The sequence below is a fragment of the Camponotus vicinus genome, unplaced genomic scaffold (assembly GCF_025532165.1).
Source record: "Camponotus vicinus isolate PSW18456_S1 unplaced genomic scaffold, iyCamVici1.0 SCAF_8, whole genome shotgun sequence".
NCBI classification, from domain to species: domain Eukaryota; kingdom Metazoa; phylum Arthropoda; class Insecta; order Hymenoptera; family Formicidae; genus Camponotus; species Camponotus vicinus.
This window is the reverse complement of record NW_028141980.1, coordinates 17,351,033-17,363,534: the sequence shown is the minus strand read 5'-3', so window position 1 is coordinate 17,363,534 and position 12,502 is coordinate 17,351,033. Positions and strand designations below refer to the sequence as shown.

General features: G+C 28.5%; 2 protein-coding genes across 2 annotated transcripts; one reads left to right on the top strand and one right to left on the bottom strand.

Annotated features, from left to right (window-relative positions):
• Positions 1-4,408: 4,408 nt before the first annotated feature.
• On the top strand, positions 4,409-5,867 carry Mrpl52 (mitochondrial ribosomal protein L52). The gene is made up of 4 exons (XM_083106328.1): positions 4,409-4,556; positions 5,092-5,158; positions 5,448-5,580; positions 5,647-5,867. The coding sequence occupies exons 1-4, from the start codon at positions 4,502-4,504 to the stop codon at positions 5,785-5,787; spliced, it is 396 nt and encodes a 131-aa protein (XP_082962454.1). The 5' UTR covers positions 4,409-4,501; the 3' UTR covers positions 5,788-5,867.
• Positions 5,868-6,111: 244 nt separating this feature from the next.
• LOC145975673 (odorant receptor Or2-like) lies at positions 6,112-11,538 on the bottom strand. Its single transcript, XM_083106329.1, has 7 exons — positions 11,465-11,538; positions 10,329-10,598; positions 9,563-10,028; positions 8,132-8,231; positions 7,799-7,918; positions 7,216-7,371; positions 6,112-6,165 (listed from the first exon to the last, which is right to left on the bottom strand). Exons 1-7 carry the CDS (start codon positions 11,505-11,507, stop codon positions 6,112-6,114), a joined length of 1,209 nt encoding a protein of 402 aa, XP_082962455.1. The 5' UTR covers positions 11,508-11,538.
• Between the last annotated feature and the right edge of the window lie 964 nt (positions 11,539-12,502).

Below are 12,502 nucleotides of genomic sequence, written 5' to 3'. Positions count from 1 at the left end.
GCAAAAGAAGAGGATACCCACATTTTTTAAATGCTAACATTCAGCAATTTAGAAAATGGGGAGGCAACACCTTTTACCGAGCGAAAATCGTGCCTAGGGGAATCCACTCGACTCCTCGACAGGATTAACACACGCAGTGCGTGTGGCTGTAGACGAGCAAAGAGAAGGGACCCACTGACGACCATTCCGAGCAATCGATCGAGTTCTAATCAATTCGGGTCGAATCACTTGACGAAGCACGAAGCAAGAGTGTACGTTGCATAGCAACGTGTGCAAACTCGAAACATCCCAGTTAGTTGGCATCGGAAGTAGAGACTCGTGACAATAAATGAAATTGGGATTTTATATGAAAAGTCCAAAAATTCCGCGAAAACACGACGACGCGAGAATACTACAACGCGGAAACGCGGTAACGAAACGCTTGCCGTCCGCGACACGTTGACGGCACCGACGACGCGAAAGGGTACTTAGCTTCCCATTCAGGCACCTTAAGATTTATCATAAATAGAAAGATTTAAGATAAACCTCAAGGCACCATCCAAGTACTAAGCCCTCCCACCGCGACAAGGTGTACCCCATGGGAGGGTTATATTATATATAATTTTATATATAATATAATATATAATTTATTTTGTAATATACTATATACATTTTAATTCGCAAATATAAATGATAAATAAAAATATAAAAGATAAGAGAAAATCTATTATATAAAGCAATGTGCAAAATAATTGATTTTAAAACTGAATATTACGCGCAATTAATTTTTACATTTTTACTTTTAAATAGATATATTTTAATGGTATAAATTGCGTAATTACAAAATAATTTATATTTCTGAAATATAAACTTTTAAAAATATTATAAATCAAAAATTTTTATTTTTTAATATATGAAGTATTTAAATAAATATATTAATATGAAATATTTTGCAAAATATAAGAAGTATCTGAAAATATTAATTAATAAACATTTTATAAATGTTTGAATTATTTTAAAATAAAATGGAATATTTTTTATAAGTATATGTATTATATGTTACACAATTTAAAATCACTATTGAATCACAATCAAAGAAATAAAACGAAACGAGAAATATGTATATATTTTGAATATATTGTTACGTCCGCGGCAGCGACTTCGAGATATCGAAGCGCGTTCAACACAATGGGATACTCGCGGACCGCGTAAAATAAGACACTCTTAACGGAAATTAAGAACTTTAATTAGAAACACAGAATACACAAACAACAAATAATAACAGGGGAAATCTCGCGATAACGATCCGTAATGTAAAACACGTCCGGATAGCTTGATAATTATTCTTCGATTCAGCTGACCATCGTTGTTATACAACAATATATACTATTGATAAATAATTTATATATTATTGAGTTCGCGCAACGATATATATCGAACGCGCACGACACAATCGATCGGCACACGCTGACGTTCGCGCAGTAAATAATAACGCGGTTTAAAGTATAAAAACTTTAATAAACCACGAGTAACATATAAGAATTCGGAATAATCGTAAAACGGATCACAGATAGACGCGCGTCCGCACAGCTTGACAGCTGGGCTCAGACTCTCTGACAGTCGTTGTTTATAACAATATCTTGACAACGCGCGCGGAAATGATCTTCTTCCGTCGACGTACTTCCCGCCGAAAGAATTCAACAGGTGGCGAATACATCCAGGGGGTTGGGACGCGGGGACGTAACAATATAATAAATAATGAATGTGATAAATAATTAAAATATTAATGACTTACATCATATCTTATTGATCCATCCATTTTCAAGACCTCCTTTTTTTCTTTTATTTTCTTCACTTTTTCCTCGTGGCACTCCAATCCTTGTTGCACTCATTTGAATTCCTCGTTGCACTTACACTCATTCACGAAAAGTTCCTCGTTGCACTTGTAATTGTGTTTAGATAAAGAATTTGATAATATATGATACGTCTCACATCACTACTTCACTGCTCAAGAGCCACTGAGCGAATGATCGTAAGTCAGAAACATTACCGCGGTACTGTTTATATCGCCAAGGTTGACTATGTAAGGAAAGAATTTGATAATATATGAAACGTCACTACTTTACTGCTTAAGGTTACTGTGCGAATGATCGTAAATCAAAACCTTTACCGCGATACTGTTTATATCGCCAACCAAGTTCGACTCATACTATGTTATTGTTATAATTCGTCGTTGAAATATTCTATGAGTGATTGCCGATTAAGAAAATTTAAATTGGTCGAAATTTATTTAATTCTAATAAGTATCGTTAAGGAAATTATTTTAATAAACATTAATAATCGAAAGATCATAACAAAATTAATTCTTTTATCTCCTTTTATGAACTCCCGTTTCAATTTTTATTCGCGGTAATTAATGATTGCGATTCGATAAGGATTTATCGTTGCGATACAATTTTATCATAAGTTATCGTTCGTCGTTTATCTCATAAGTTAATTAATTTTTAATTATTAATAATTATATCAAATTATGTTTTGATATTAATCGTAATCGTGTTCAGAAAGAAATTCGACAATATGCGGAGCGTTTCGCACTACTACTTTATTGCTCAAGTGTCACCGTGCGAATGATAACAAAGTAACATATTAATAATAGCATGCTATTGTTTATATTGCGAAAGTCGAACACCGTGTTATTGATAATTCGTTGCCGAAATATTTTACGTACTATGACATATACATGAAAGTATTAAATTGTATAAGTTTTTCAATTTATAGATTAATTAAACCATTATTTATTAAACAATTAATTAACATACAAAGCATATTTCGCATCATTATTTTACTGCTCGAATGTCACCGAGCAAATGATAGCAAAACCATAATATACAAACAATAGCACATTTATATTGCCAAAGTCGAACGCCGTGTTATCGATAATTTGTTGCCGAAATATTTTATATATTATAAAATATACATTAACGTGGAATATTAATTTTGGAAGTATTTTAATTTATTGATTAAAATTGATTATTTATTAAACAATTTATCACGGAGCCTTTCGTTATGCTAATTATTTGCATATATAATTCGATTGTTTTACTTCGTGTTACTTCGTTTTACTCCGTACGTTACATCTAATGCTTTTCCAGATTTCCTTTTCCTCTCTTACGTATCTTTTGTTATTTCCTCTTGGCATTCATTCACTCGCGAAAGCACGATTTAATTATGATTAATCGAATACGTGGCGCGCTTTGTACGAGACTCTCGATCGCGAAATAATCATATGAAACTTATATACGCACTTTATTATATCATAAGAGAGCAACATGACCTTTACACGAGACCAAAATCATTCGCTACTTGCTACACAATACGTATTACTGTATGCTACTGATACGCGTATTATACGCTGTATAATATACGAATCATAAGATTCAAAAAATTAAAGTAATGGATAAAGTTGTGAGATAGCAATCATTTAATTAATAATTAATTTACGTTCACATTTTAGAAAAATTTAAAGTTTAGTTGTATGATTGTAAGTATTAAATAAATAATTATTACATTTTAAGACCGAAATAATAGCAGCAATTAATTGCATTAATATACTTTATTCTTGTAGGCAAGCTAGCACAGCCACTCGTCCGAGTCGATTTTTCTAAGTCAAACTTTGAGCAACAAATTCGATATTACATATTTAGAGAGCAACAAATTAGGGGAACATTTTAAGACCCAAATAATAGCAGCAATTAATTTCATTAATATACTTTACTCTTGTAGGCAAGCTAGCACAGCCACTCGTTCGGGTCGATTTTTTTAAGTCAAATATGGAGCAATAAAATCGGATTCATTACAAATGACGGGCAACAAAATCATTGAAACGTTATCGATCGAGATATCTGATTAATTCTCAATTTCATAATACTTTTTTAATATGGGGTAACTTTAGGGGTGGTTTTCGGAGTTTAAAAGTGGTGCAAAAAAGTCGGGAATAGAGCAACTAATTAGCAACAAATTAGAACTAAAGAAATATATCGGTTTTTTTTTGTTTTTAAAAATTTTTTTTGTGGCTGTGCTAACTTTAATCTAAAGTTTACACAGCCACTATTTTCTCCGAATTGGCTGGAGGAACAAAATCGGGAATAGAGCAACAAATTAGCAACAAAAGAGCACTAAATTTATATATAAGTTTTATTCGATTATGCTAATGTGGCTGTGCCAGCTTAATAGATGTGTGCTACCGGCATTTCGTGCACATAGCACGGAACGAAACCAGAAATTGTGCACATTATATATTACCCTCTGAGAACATTCATGGACATTGGCTTTGTAGTTCATGTCCACGTTTTTAATGTTCATAGAGGGAGTATCGCTTTTAGGGATCACCTAAAAGCAGGCCATGACATCTCTCCATTCTCAGTCTTCTCTCTGGTATGAATAGAATTTATGCTTGAGATATAACCTAAATAACCTAAATAAGAAATAGAGAATTGTGAAGTATTATTGTCGAATTAATACAATGTTTTCGTTGAATACGACCATTGGAACTATACTTCGTGTTGAGCGACATTTATGTTAGCATAATAAGTTAATATTATTAGAGGAAAAAATTATTATATAAGAGGAAAAAAAATAATCATAAATGTTATAATTCTTTCTTTTTTTCATTCGTTTGACGAACTATCATTGCACTTACTCTTCATCACTTTAGCATATAATATTTGTGAATAATTTTCTTATGATATAATTATTTATTAATAAGTTTCCTTTGAATTTCAATTTATTATCAAGTATTCGTTGTCTTCTTTTTCTTTTTCTTGTATTTGAGCATGCCTTAACAGCATAATCTATCTCTTCTACTAATTTGATAATTCTCTCCTAGAAACAATAAAAATATACAATAAGTATTAATAAAATATTAATCAAAATTTCACATTGCTGTACATACCGCATAATTACATTGTTTAAGCATGCTTTTTGTCTTATTCCAAGAGACATTAGTCTTCCGTCTTTCAGGGTATAATTTTGTAAATTAGTTACTAGGCTAAAAGTATATGCTCTATGAGTATATCTCATCATTATTATATTTAATATTATTGTTTATTGCAGATTATAATGTGGTTAATGGACTTCACCAATCTTGCACGCGATATTTGAATCAGAGATGGAGAGAAAAGTATGAGTTTTTTAAAATTGCTTAAGCATATAGAACATTATAAAATATATATTATTCTATGAATAACATTCAATATAAAAAAATTATATATATTACTAAATTTACATAAAATATCTAATTTAAAAATTAATAAAGAAAAAATAAATTTTTTAAATATTTATATGTAATATATTTTAAATTTTTATATCAAATCTATTTAATTAGTTTATTAGTTTTATTTAGTTTTATTTATTTAGTTTTATTTTTGTGATATTAATACATATTGATTTACATTTGTTTATATTTTTAGACGTGGATTAACGGCCAATCCAAATGCTTTTAGCCCATTAACTAATTTACCAGATTATACATTTAAAGATGGAAGGCCAACGCCACTTGGAATAAGACAAAAAGCACGTTTGGATAAACAACGTAATTATGCGGTATGTAAAGCACTGGGAATTTTTTAATTTTTATTATATCTTATTATATATTTTTATTGTTTCTAGGCAAGAATTATCACATTAGTAGGAGAGATAGATTATGCTGTTGAGAGGTATGCTAAAAAGAAGGAACAAAAGAGACAAAGAAGACAACAAATACTTGATAATAAATTGAAACCCAAAGGAAACGCATTGCTTAAAAAATAGATCAAAAGAAAATAAAAAATTAATTTGTGAATGTAAAATAATATACTTGTATATTATTTTAATATACTTGTGTAGTAATATACTTGTATAAATGTTATTGCATATGATATATGTATCTTTTTATTTGTATAATCGATAATTGATGGATTAAGGATCGATAAAATATGATATATGAAGAAAATTTATTGTATTTCTAATTTACATATATTTCTCTTTTTACATACTATATTTTTATATAAATAATTTAGTGTTTAATTTTGCATTATAATACACATACAAAACTATTGATTATGTATTATAACTTGTGCTCTAATTTCATTATCCTTAATCTCGATTAGCAAGTAATACAGATACATAGCCTGCTGATGTTTTAAGTAACTGAAACATTTCATTTTTTAATGGTAAAGAGACTTAAGGAGAATTTCTCTTTAATGGTAAAGAGACTTTATAAGAAGAATTTAAATTAACTATATATAATTCCACAAATAACTTATTTTAATATCTTAGAGTAAATATGTATCATTAAAAATTATATGTTTAACAATATTAATATGCGATTTATAATAAACAAAATATATATAGGATATCTCATATAAAGTGATGTTACAATGTGTTTTTTCTGAAACTTGACATCATAAAAAAATGTTTTACATGAAGTTTTTAATAAATAAGGTTTTGAAAGAGAAAAGTTTTTTAATTTTAATGTCATTTTTCAAGATTATGTAAAAAAGTAAATCTAGTTTTTTAAAATAGAAAACTATTTTTAAATAAAACCAATTTTTTTATATTAAATATATTTAGTTGATTTCTCGCAATATTCGGCGTTAAAAGTTATAAGGATAAGGTGGCTCAAAATTGAATTTACGAATTGAGTTTACGAGACTATAATCTAATTATTTATATTCTAATTTGACATAATTTTACATATGATGAAATATCTTATAAAATATTCATTTTTTCGATTATCTTGCTTCAATACTTTTATAAACAAAATAACAAGAAAAACCAATTTTTCTTGTTATTTTGTTTATAAAAGTATTGAAAAGAAACAGATAGTAGTTTTTAAGAAAAAATACGAATAAGCAGCTGTATATTAAGTTACAATTTAAGATTGTTAATTTTTTTTTCTTTTAAAAGAGAGAGAGAGAGCCTATAAATTTTTTTCGAAATATTTTTTGTTGAAACACTGTGATGTCAAATTTCGAAGAGAACATCTTGTAACATACACTTTCTATATGAAACATTCTGTATGTATATACAGGGTGTCCGGAAAATCGCCCGCAGTTTTTCGGGAAGTCATTCTTTATTTCCGGATCTATGTTTATATAGCTTTTTTTCCTTCTTTTTGGGTCCAGAATCACTTCCCGAAGAATTGCGGGCGATTTTCTGGATACCCTGTATATATATTTTTTATTATGTATAACTCACGTTGCAAAATGTGGCCATCGTCATTGGAAAGATTTTCCCTGCCGTAATATGGAGTGGTTTCTTCGTACGGAGCATGATTAACATTAAATTTCTCGCTGTCTTTGGCTCCAGATTATACCACACATATTCATACGTGGCACGATGTATCTTTTCCGACTGAGAAAATACTACTATATGCTAATTAATCCTTGAAATTAATTTGAATGGAAAACAAAAAAAAATCGTTTTTTTAGTCGGACCAATTATTGAAAAAATTTTATAAAACAATTTTTTTTTACAGAAAGACACATATACATTTAAATTTATTTATTGATAATTTAAAAAAGTTGTAACTTTTATCACTTCTGCTACAAAAAATGAATTGTCAAATTGATGGTAATTTATGCTAATTCGAATGATGTACATACTTCGCGTGCGCGAATAATGAATATGATTATTAAAATTTTAAAAATTTATACACAATAATTATTTAATAATTTCCGTTCGCGGAAAAAACTATAAAGAAAACCAGGTTATAAAAAAATTAAAACGATTTATTCTTATGTACATATTATCATTATAAAATTATTACTATTTTACTTACTTGAGTCACGAGAAATTCACCAACCGCACAGTAAAGACACATATGCATTAAAACACATACACTCGCCAAAATATATGAAGTCAATTGTATAAATGACAAGTGACCCGTTTGATTAACAATCTAAATTATTATAAATTAAATTTGCATTAAATTATAAAATTTATCGTTTTATATTCGAAAATAATTCTATATATGAAAAATGCTGGTAAATAGCAAAATGCTTAGAGATGCTGATTTGATAAGTATATTTGATAAATGAAATGTATTTGTTGCATATCAACATTTATCTTAAACTATGTTTGTCTTGTAAATCATGTTATTCTATTTACTTACATTAATTATTAAAAATCCATGAAGGCAAAACAATATACCAAAAAGAAATAACAAACCAAGCAGCATTAAATCGAATGTATTATCGATGACTTGGACAGATCTACAAATGCAATGAAATCTCATAAGTAATGTGTTGTTTGTAAAATACATGTGTTGTTTGTAAAATATATGGAGAAAATATTTAAAATACAAATTATATGAAAAATACATTCTCTTCTACAACACTTATTGTAAAGATAAAATATAACGACATTTTTAAATATTTATTATTATAAATGTTGTAAATTTGTTCTCTAGTGTTTGTTAATGATAATGCATTTGTTTGTGCATCAAAATATTTGAATAATTGCAAGATTTCTTTTTAAAATATAATATTATTATTAAATGTTATTATTATAAAGTATACTATTATTATTAAAAATGTACAGTATTATTGAATAAAAATCGTAATTCTTTTCTTATATACGTTCCATGATTACAAAAATTATATTGTAATTTTTACAATAATATTTTCTCCATGTATATCCAGCAAACACAAATAACAGTAATACAATATAAATGTTATAATTTCCTACTCAGCAACTTCCTCATGTAACTGTTAGAAATACAAGTGCAAGTTATCTTGCAGTTACATTGTTGATTGACAAATTATAACATTGGTGTTTTATTCCTGTTACTTTTTGTCTTTCAGGTAGTTGCTTAGACATTATATCCTTGTATAATGAGCGTATAATTAAAATTTATAGTAATTATTATCCTAAAATTTATAGTAATAATTTTACAACTATTCACACAAAAATTATGTGAAAATTATAATTTTTTGATGTAATTACAAAACCTTTTAGATTATTTCAAGGTAATTTATACGTTAAACTACACGATTTAGACTATTTTTATGACAATCTACTGAACTTTTACAACTTATATATCTCCCAATGAATATCAAGCAACAGTTTAATAGTTTTATAATTGTTAATCATAATTTCCCATTTAACAATATAAATGCAATATAACGCGTGTGTAACATATATTGTTGAGTGAGAAATTATAACTAACAGTCATAACTATTTTTTTTTGGTGTTTGCTGGGATATTACATTGCTCATAAAAATATTAATATAATTAGTAGAATGTTGTAGAGAATTGTGATTTTTATGATAATCTACAATTTTTACAACTTACTACATCGCTTATAAAAATGTTCGCAACAAATATTATTATTATAGAAATTTGTAAATATTTTTTACAATTCACTACAACTTGCCATGAAAATTTCTCAATCACAATTTATAAATCACAATTTTCACAAATTTGTAGAAAATGTTAAAAATTTTTTTATAGAAATACGTAAATTATTGTAAAATTATTTCTACCAGGATATTAATTCATCAATAATACGACTTAACGATTTATATACGAATATTGTGAACACCTGATCAAGCGGATGTGATCTTTGACGTTGAACTTTAAAGTTGTTGTGAATTCTGAATTATTTCCTAGATTCAGTAATCGCAGATGTAGATTCTCCATCTGGCCGCATATATGTAAGATCAGTAGTCCGAGAAAGTTGTCGATTCCGGTGTAAGAGAGACCGGATAAGGTCAACGCGATCGCTTGTATCAGAAACGTCAGTTCAAATTGCGGGCTCTTGGATACGTCATGCAAATAGTATGCTTGGATCAACAAGGGTCTGCCAGGATCGGTGACATTTGTCACATGCCTAACCGTCAATCCGAAAAAAGTCGGGATCGTGATCAGCACCGCGAAAAGTATCATTATACCTCCGCATAAAGCGAGCACGCGAGTATTTTCAGCACGTCTTAACATGATTCTTCGCTCTTCTTTTACCTTCACTCTAATCCAGTCCCTCATGATCATATCGATTAACGACGATAGAGCTACAAAAGAAAAGCTAAAGATATATCAATATATGGAATATAGTTTGATTCTTGAAATTATTCTCTCTTGCAATTTTATTTTATTAATTGTATCTTTAATATTTGATTTATTTGTAATAGTTAATTTTAGTTAGATGTATAGTTGTCGTGATTCGTTTTTTATTTTTTAAGATTTGCTAAAAGAAATCAACGAATTTATTTGCACATATATAAGAGTTGAATAAAATAGTGAAAAAAAGGAAAAACAGGACAAAAATAGAAATCCAGATAAATATAATTTATTGAATATATAATATGTACCTTTTTTCTTGCACCACATGATGGAGATTTTCAATACCGTAATCAACAATGGTAGAGTGTATTGCAAATTATCTATCATCAGCATCATGTCGCCCCATACTCTTATCAAAGATACTAGAGCCGGTATTGTTAGTACAAAAATTAACGTAATGACGTTAAATAGCAAACGAAGTTTTGATAATAACGCTTCACGAGTGTCCTTGCTGTTCTGCGGCCACAGACCAACGATTTTTAACATGCAGCGATTCAGACCGATTGCCCATTCTATATCTATTTATATCGATTAATGAGAAATCTTGATGTAATAAAATCTTTTATTCGAATATCAATATTTCTCGATATAAATATTAATTGTTAAATGTTAAATGTTAATAAATTAAAAGTTAAGTTAAGATTGATAAATGTTACATATAAGATTGACAAAGTATATATATATATATTGTAGAGAATTTTTATTAGATAAAAAGACTATTAACTTATTTACTTTAACTTTTGCACGTATGCACACAGTCTATTTTAATAAATTTTATATATTTTATAAAAGAATTGACAATCTCGAAAATCTATCGAAAAATACAAATATTTAAATAGAATTAAATAGATTAATCTCATTTATTCAATTACTATGATGTAGAAAAAGATTAACTGATGACATGAAAGAAAGAACATGTATTTAAAAATATGTATAGAAGATTATAAGCTAAATCAAGGAAAAGAAAGGATGTTAAATTTTGTAAATAATCATTTAGATTGTATAAAAGAATATCATATGTGGGATGTTTCAACGCTATTAGTGTCTCTTCAGCCATAATTATGTAAAAGTACTAAACAATATTAAGCAAAAATCGATAATAATGATTCTCAAATGACTCTTAAAATGAATTAGAATTAGGATTACATGAAATATCAAGACTAATCTTGTCTTGTCTTGAAATTTGAGACAAGATCAAAGCAAGATTTTTAATTAATTGCCAAGACAATACTAAAACTAAATGTTTTATTATGACAAAGTCAATAAGAGTTAAAAATCCACATTCAAATATTATTTTAAAAAATATTAAAATTGTTCAAATATACGCAATTTTCTTCTTTTTTTGGAAGAGTAATTTTTATTCCTGTTCATCGAAATCACTCACCTGCATAAATGTTGTCATCCTTATATTCGTTTGGACAATCCATGGCATTGACCGAAGAGACACTGGTCTTTCCACGATTCTCAATGCGATTTCATCCCCACTTTCGAAACATCATTATTACGCATGCCTCCGACGAAATTCTTGAAACACGAAAGGTACATTGCACTGTCGTAAATATTGCAATAACCAGAGGAAGAACATGTATGCACTGTTATCGTCTCGTGTGCGAACATGTTCATCTGACAAAAGGGTTCAATGAATAAACTATAATGGACGAGTGCACCTACACGAGTCTATTCGAAGTTCATCGACTCGTATTTTCTTCTTTTTTCTTTTTCGCTGCTGAACACTTTTTTAAATGAAGAGCCATAACCGCGTGCATGTGGACAAAAATTTCTCACGCCCACGAGATCGTGGTATGAAACATGCCGAGCCATGTTGAAAATTCCAAAAGAACATGTGGAAACGCCTACGAGCTTGTTCATTTTTTGCACCGCTAAAAAGAAAATTACTACTTGCAGACACAGTGCATTATTAACGAGTCCATATAGCTGTAGGAATCATCTTCATCAGACAGTCGAAACACAACCGTATAGAGAGAACGTGATGAGAAAAAGATAATGGTGACGTGGTAATAATTGGTCATATAATGTGTTATGTAACGTGATTTCTAATTTATATAGAAATATAGAATTTATATAGAACTAAAATTTGTGCAGGTATGTTTACAATAAATAAATAAAGCTTATATAACAATAAAATATTGTAAATATAAGATGTTTAAAGTTCGAATTTTGTTCTTGTAAAATAATAATGTCATAAGGTTTTCCTTTATAAACGCGATTAATTAGATAATGTATTATGGAAAAAATTTTTACTTTTTTTATTTTTACAATCAAAAGAATCATTCAAGATAATTATTGATCAATGATTCTTAGGGGCCCAATCTACTTTAAAAGGTCAAAAGGATTCTTTTTTACATTTTTTGAAAGTGTGATGTCTGAAGAATATGTCTTTTGAACTTTATTGAAAAATTCG

Coding starts and splice junctions, on each gene's coding strand:
- LOC145975673 (XM_083106329.1), bottom strand. CDS start 11,507: ATGGATTGTCCAAACGAATATAAGGATGACAACATTTATGCAG. Junction 10,599..11,464: donor GGATGACAACATTTATGCAG/GTGAGTGATTTC, acceptor CGATATAAATAG/ATATAGAATGGGCAATCGGT. Junction 7,919..8,131: donor ATGGATTTTTAATAATTAAT/GTAAGTAAATAG, acceptor ATAATAATTTAG/ATTGTTAATCAAACGGGTCA.
- Mrpl52 (XM_083106328.1), top strand. CDS start 4,502: ATGTTTTCGTTGAATACGACCATTGGAACTATACTTCGTGTTGAGCGA. Junction 4,557..5,091: donor TCGTGTTGAGCGACATTTAT/GTTAGCATAATA, acceptor TGTTTATTGCAG/ATTATAATGTGGTTAATGGA. Junction 5,159..5,447: donor AATCAGAGATGGAGAGAAAA/GTATGAGTTTTT, acceptor TTATATTTTTAG/ACGTGGATTAACGGCCAATC.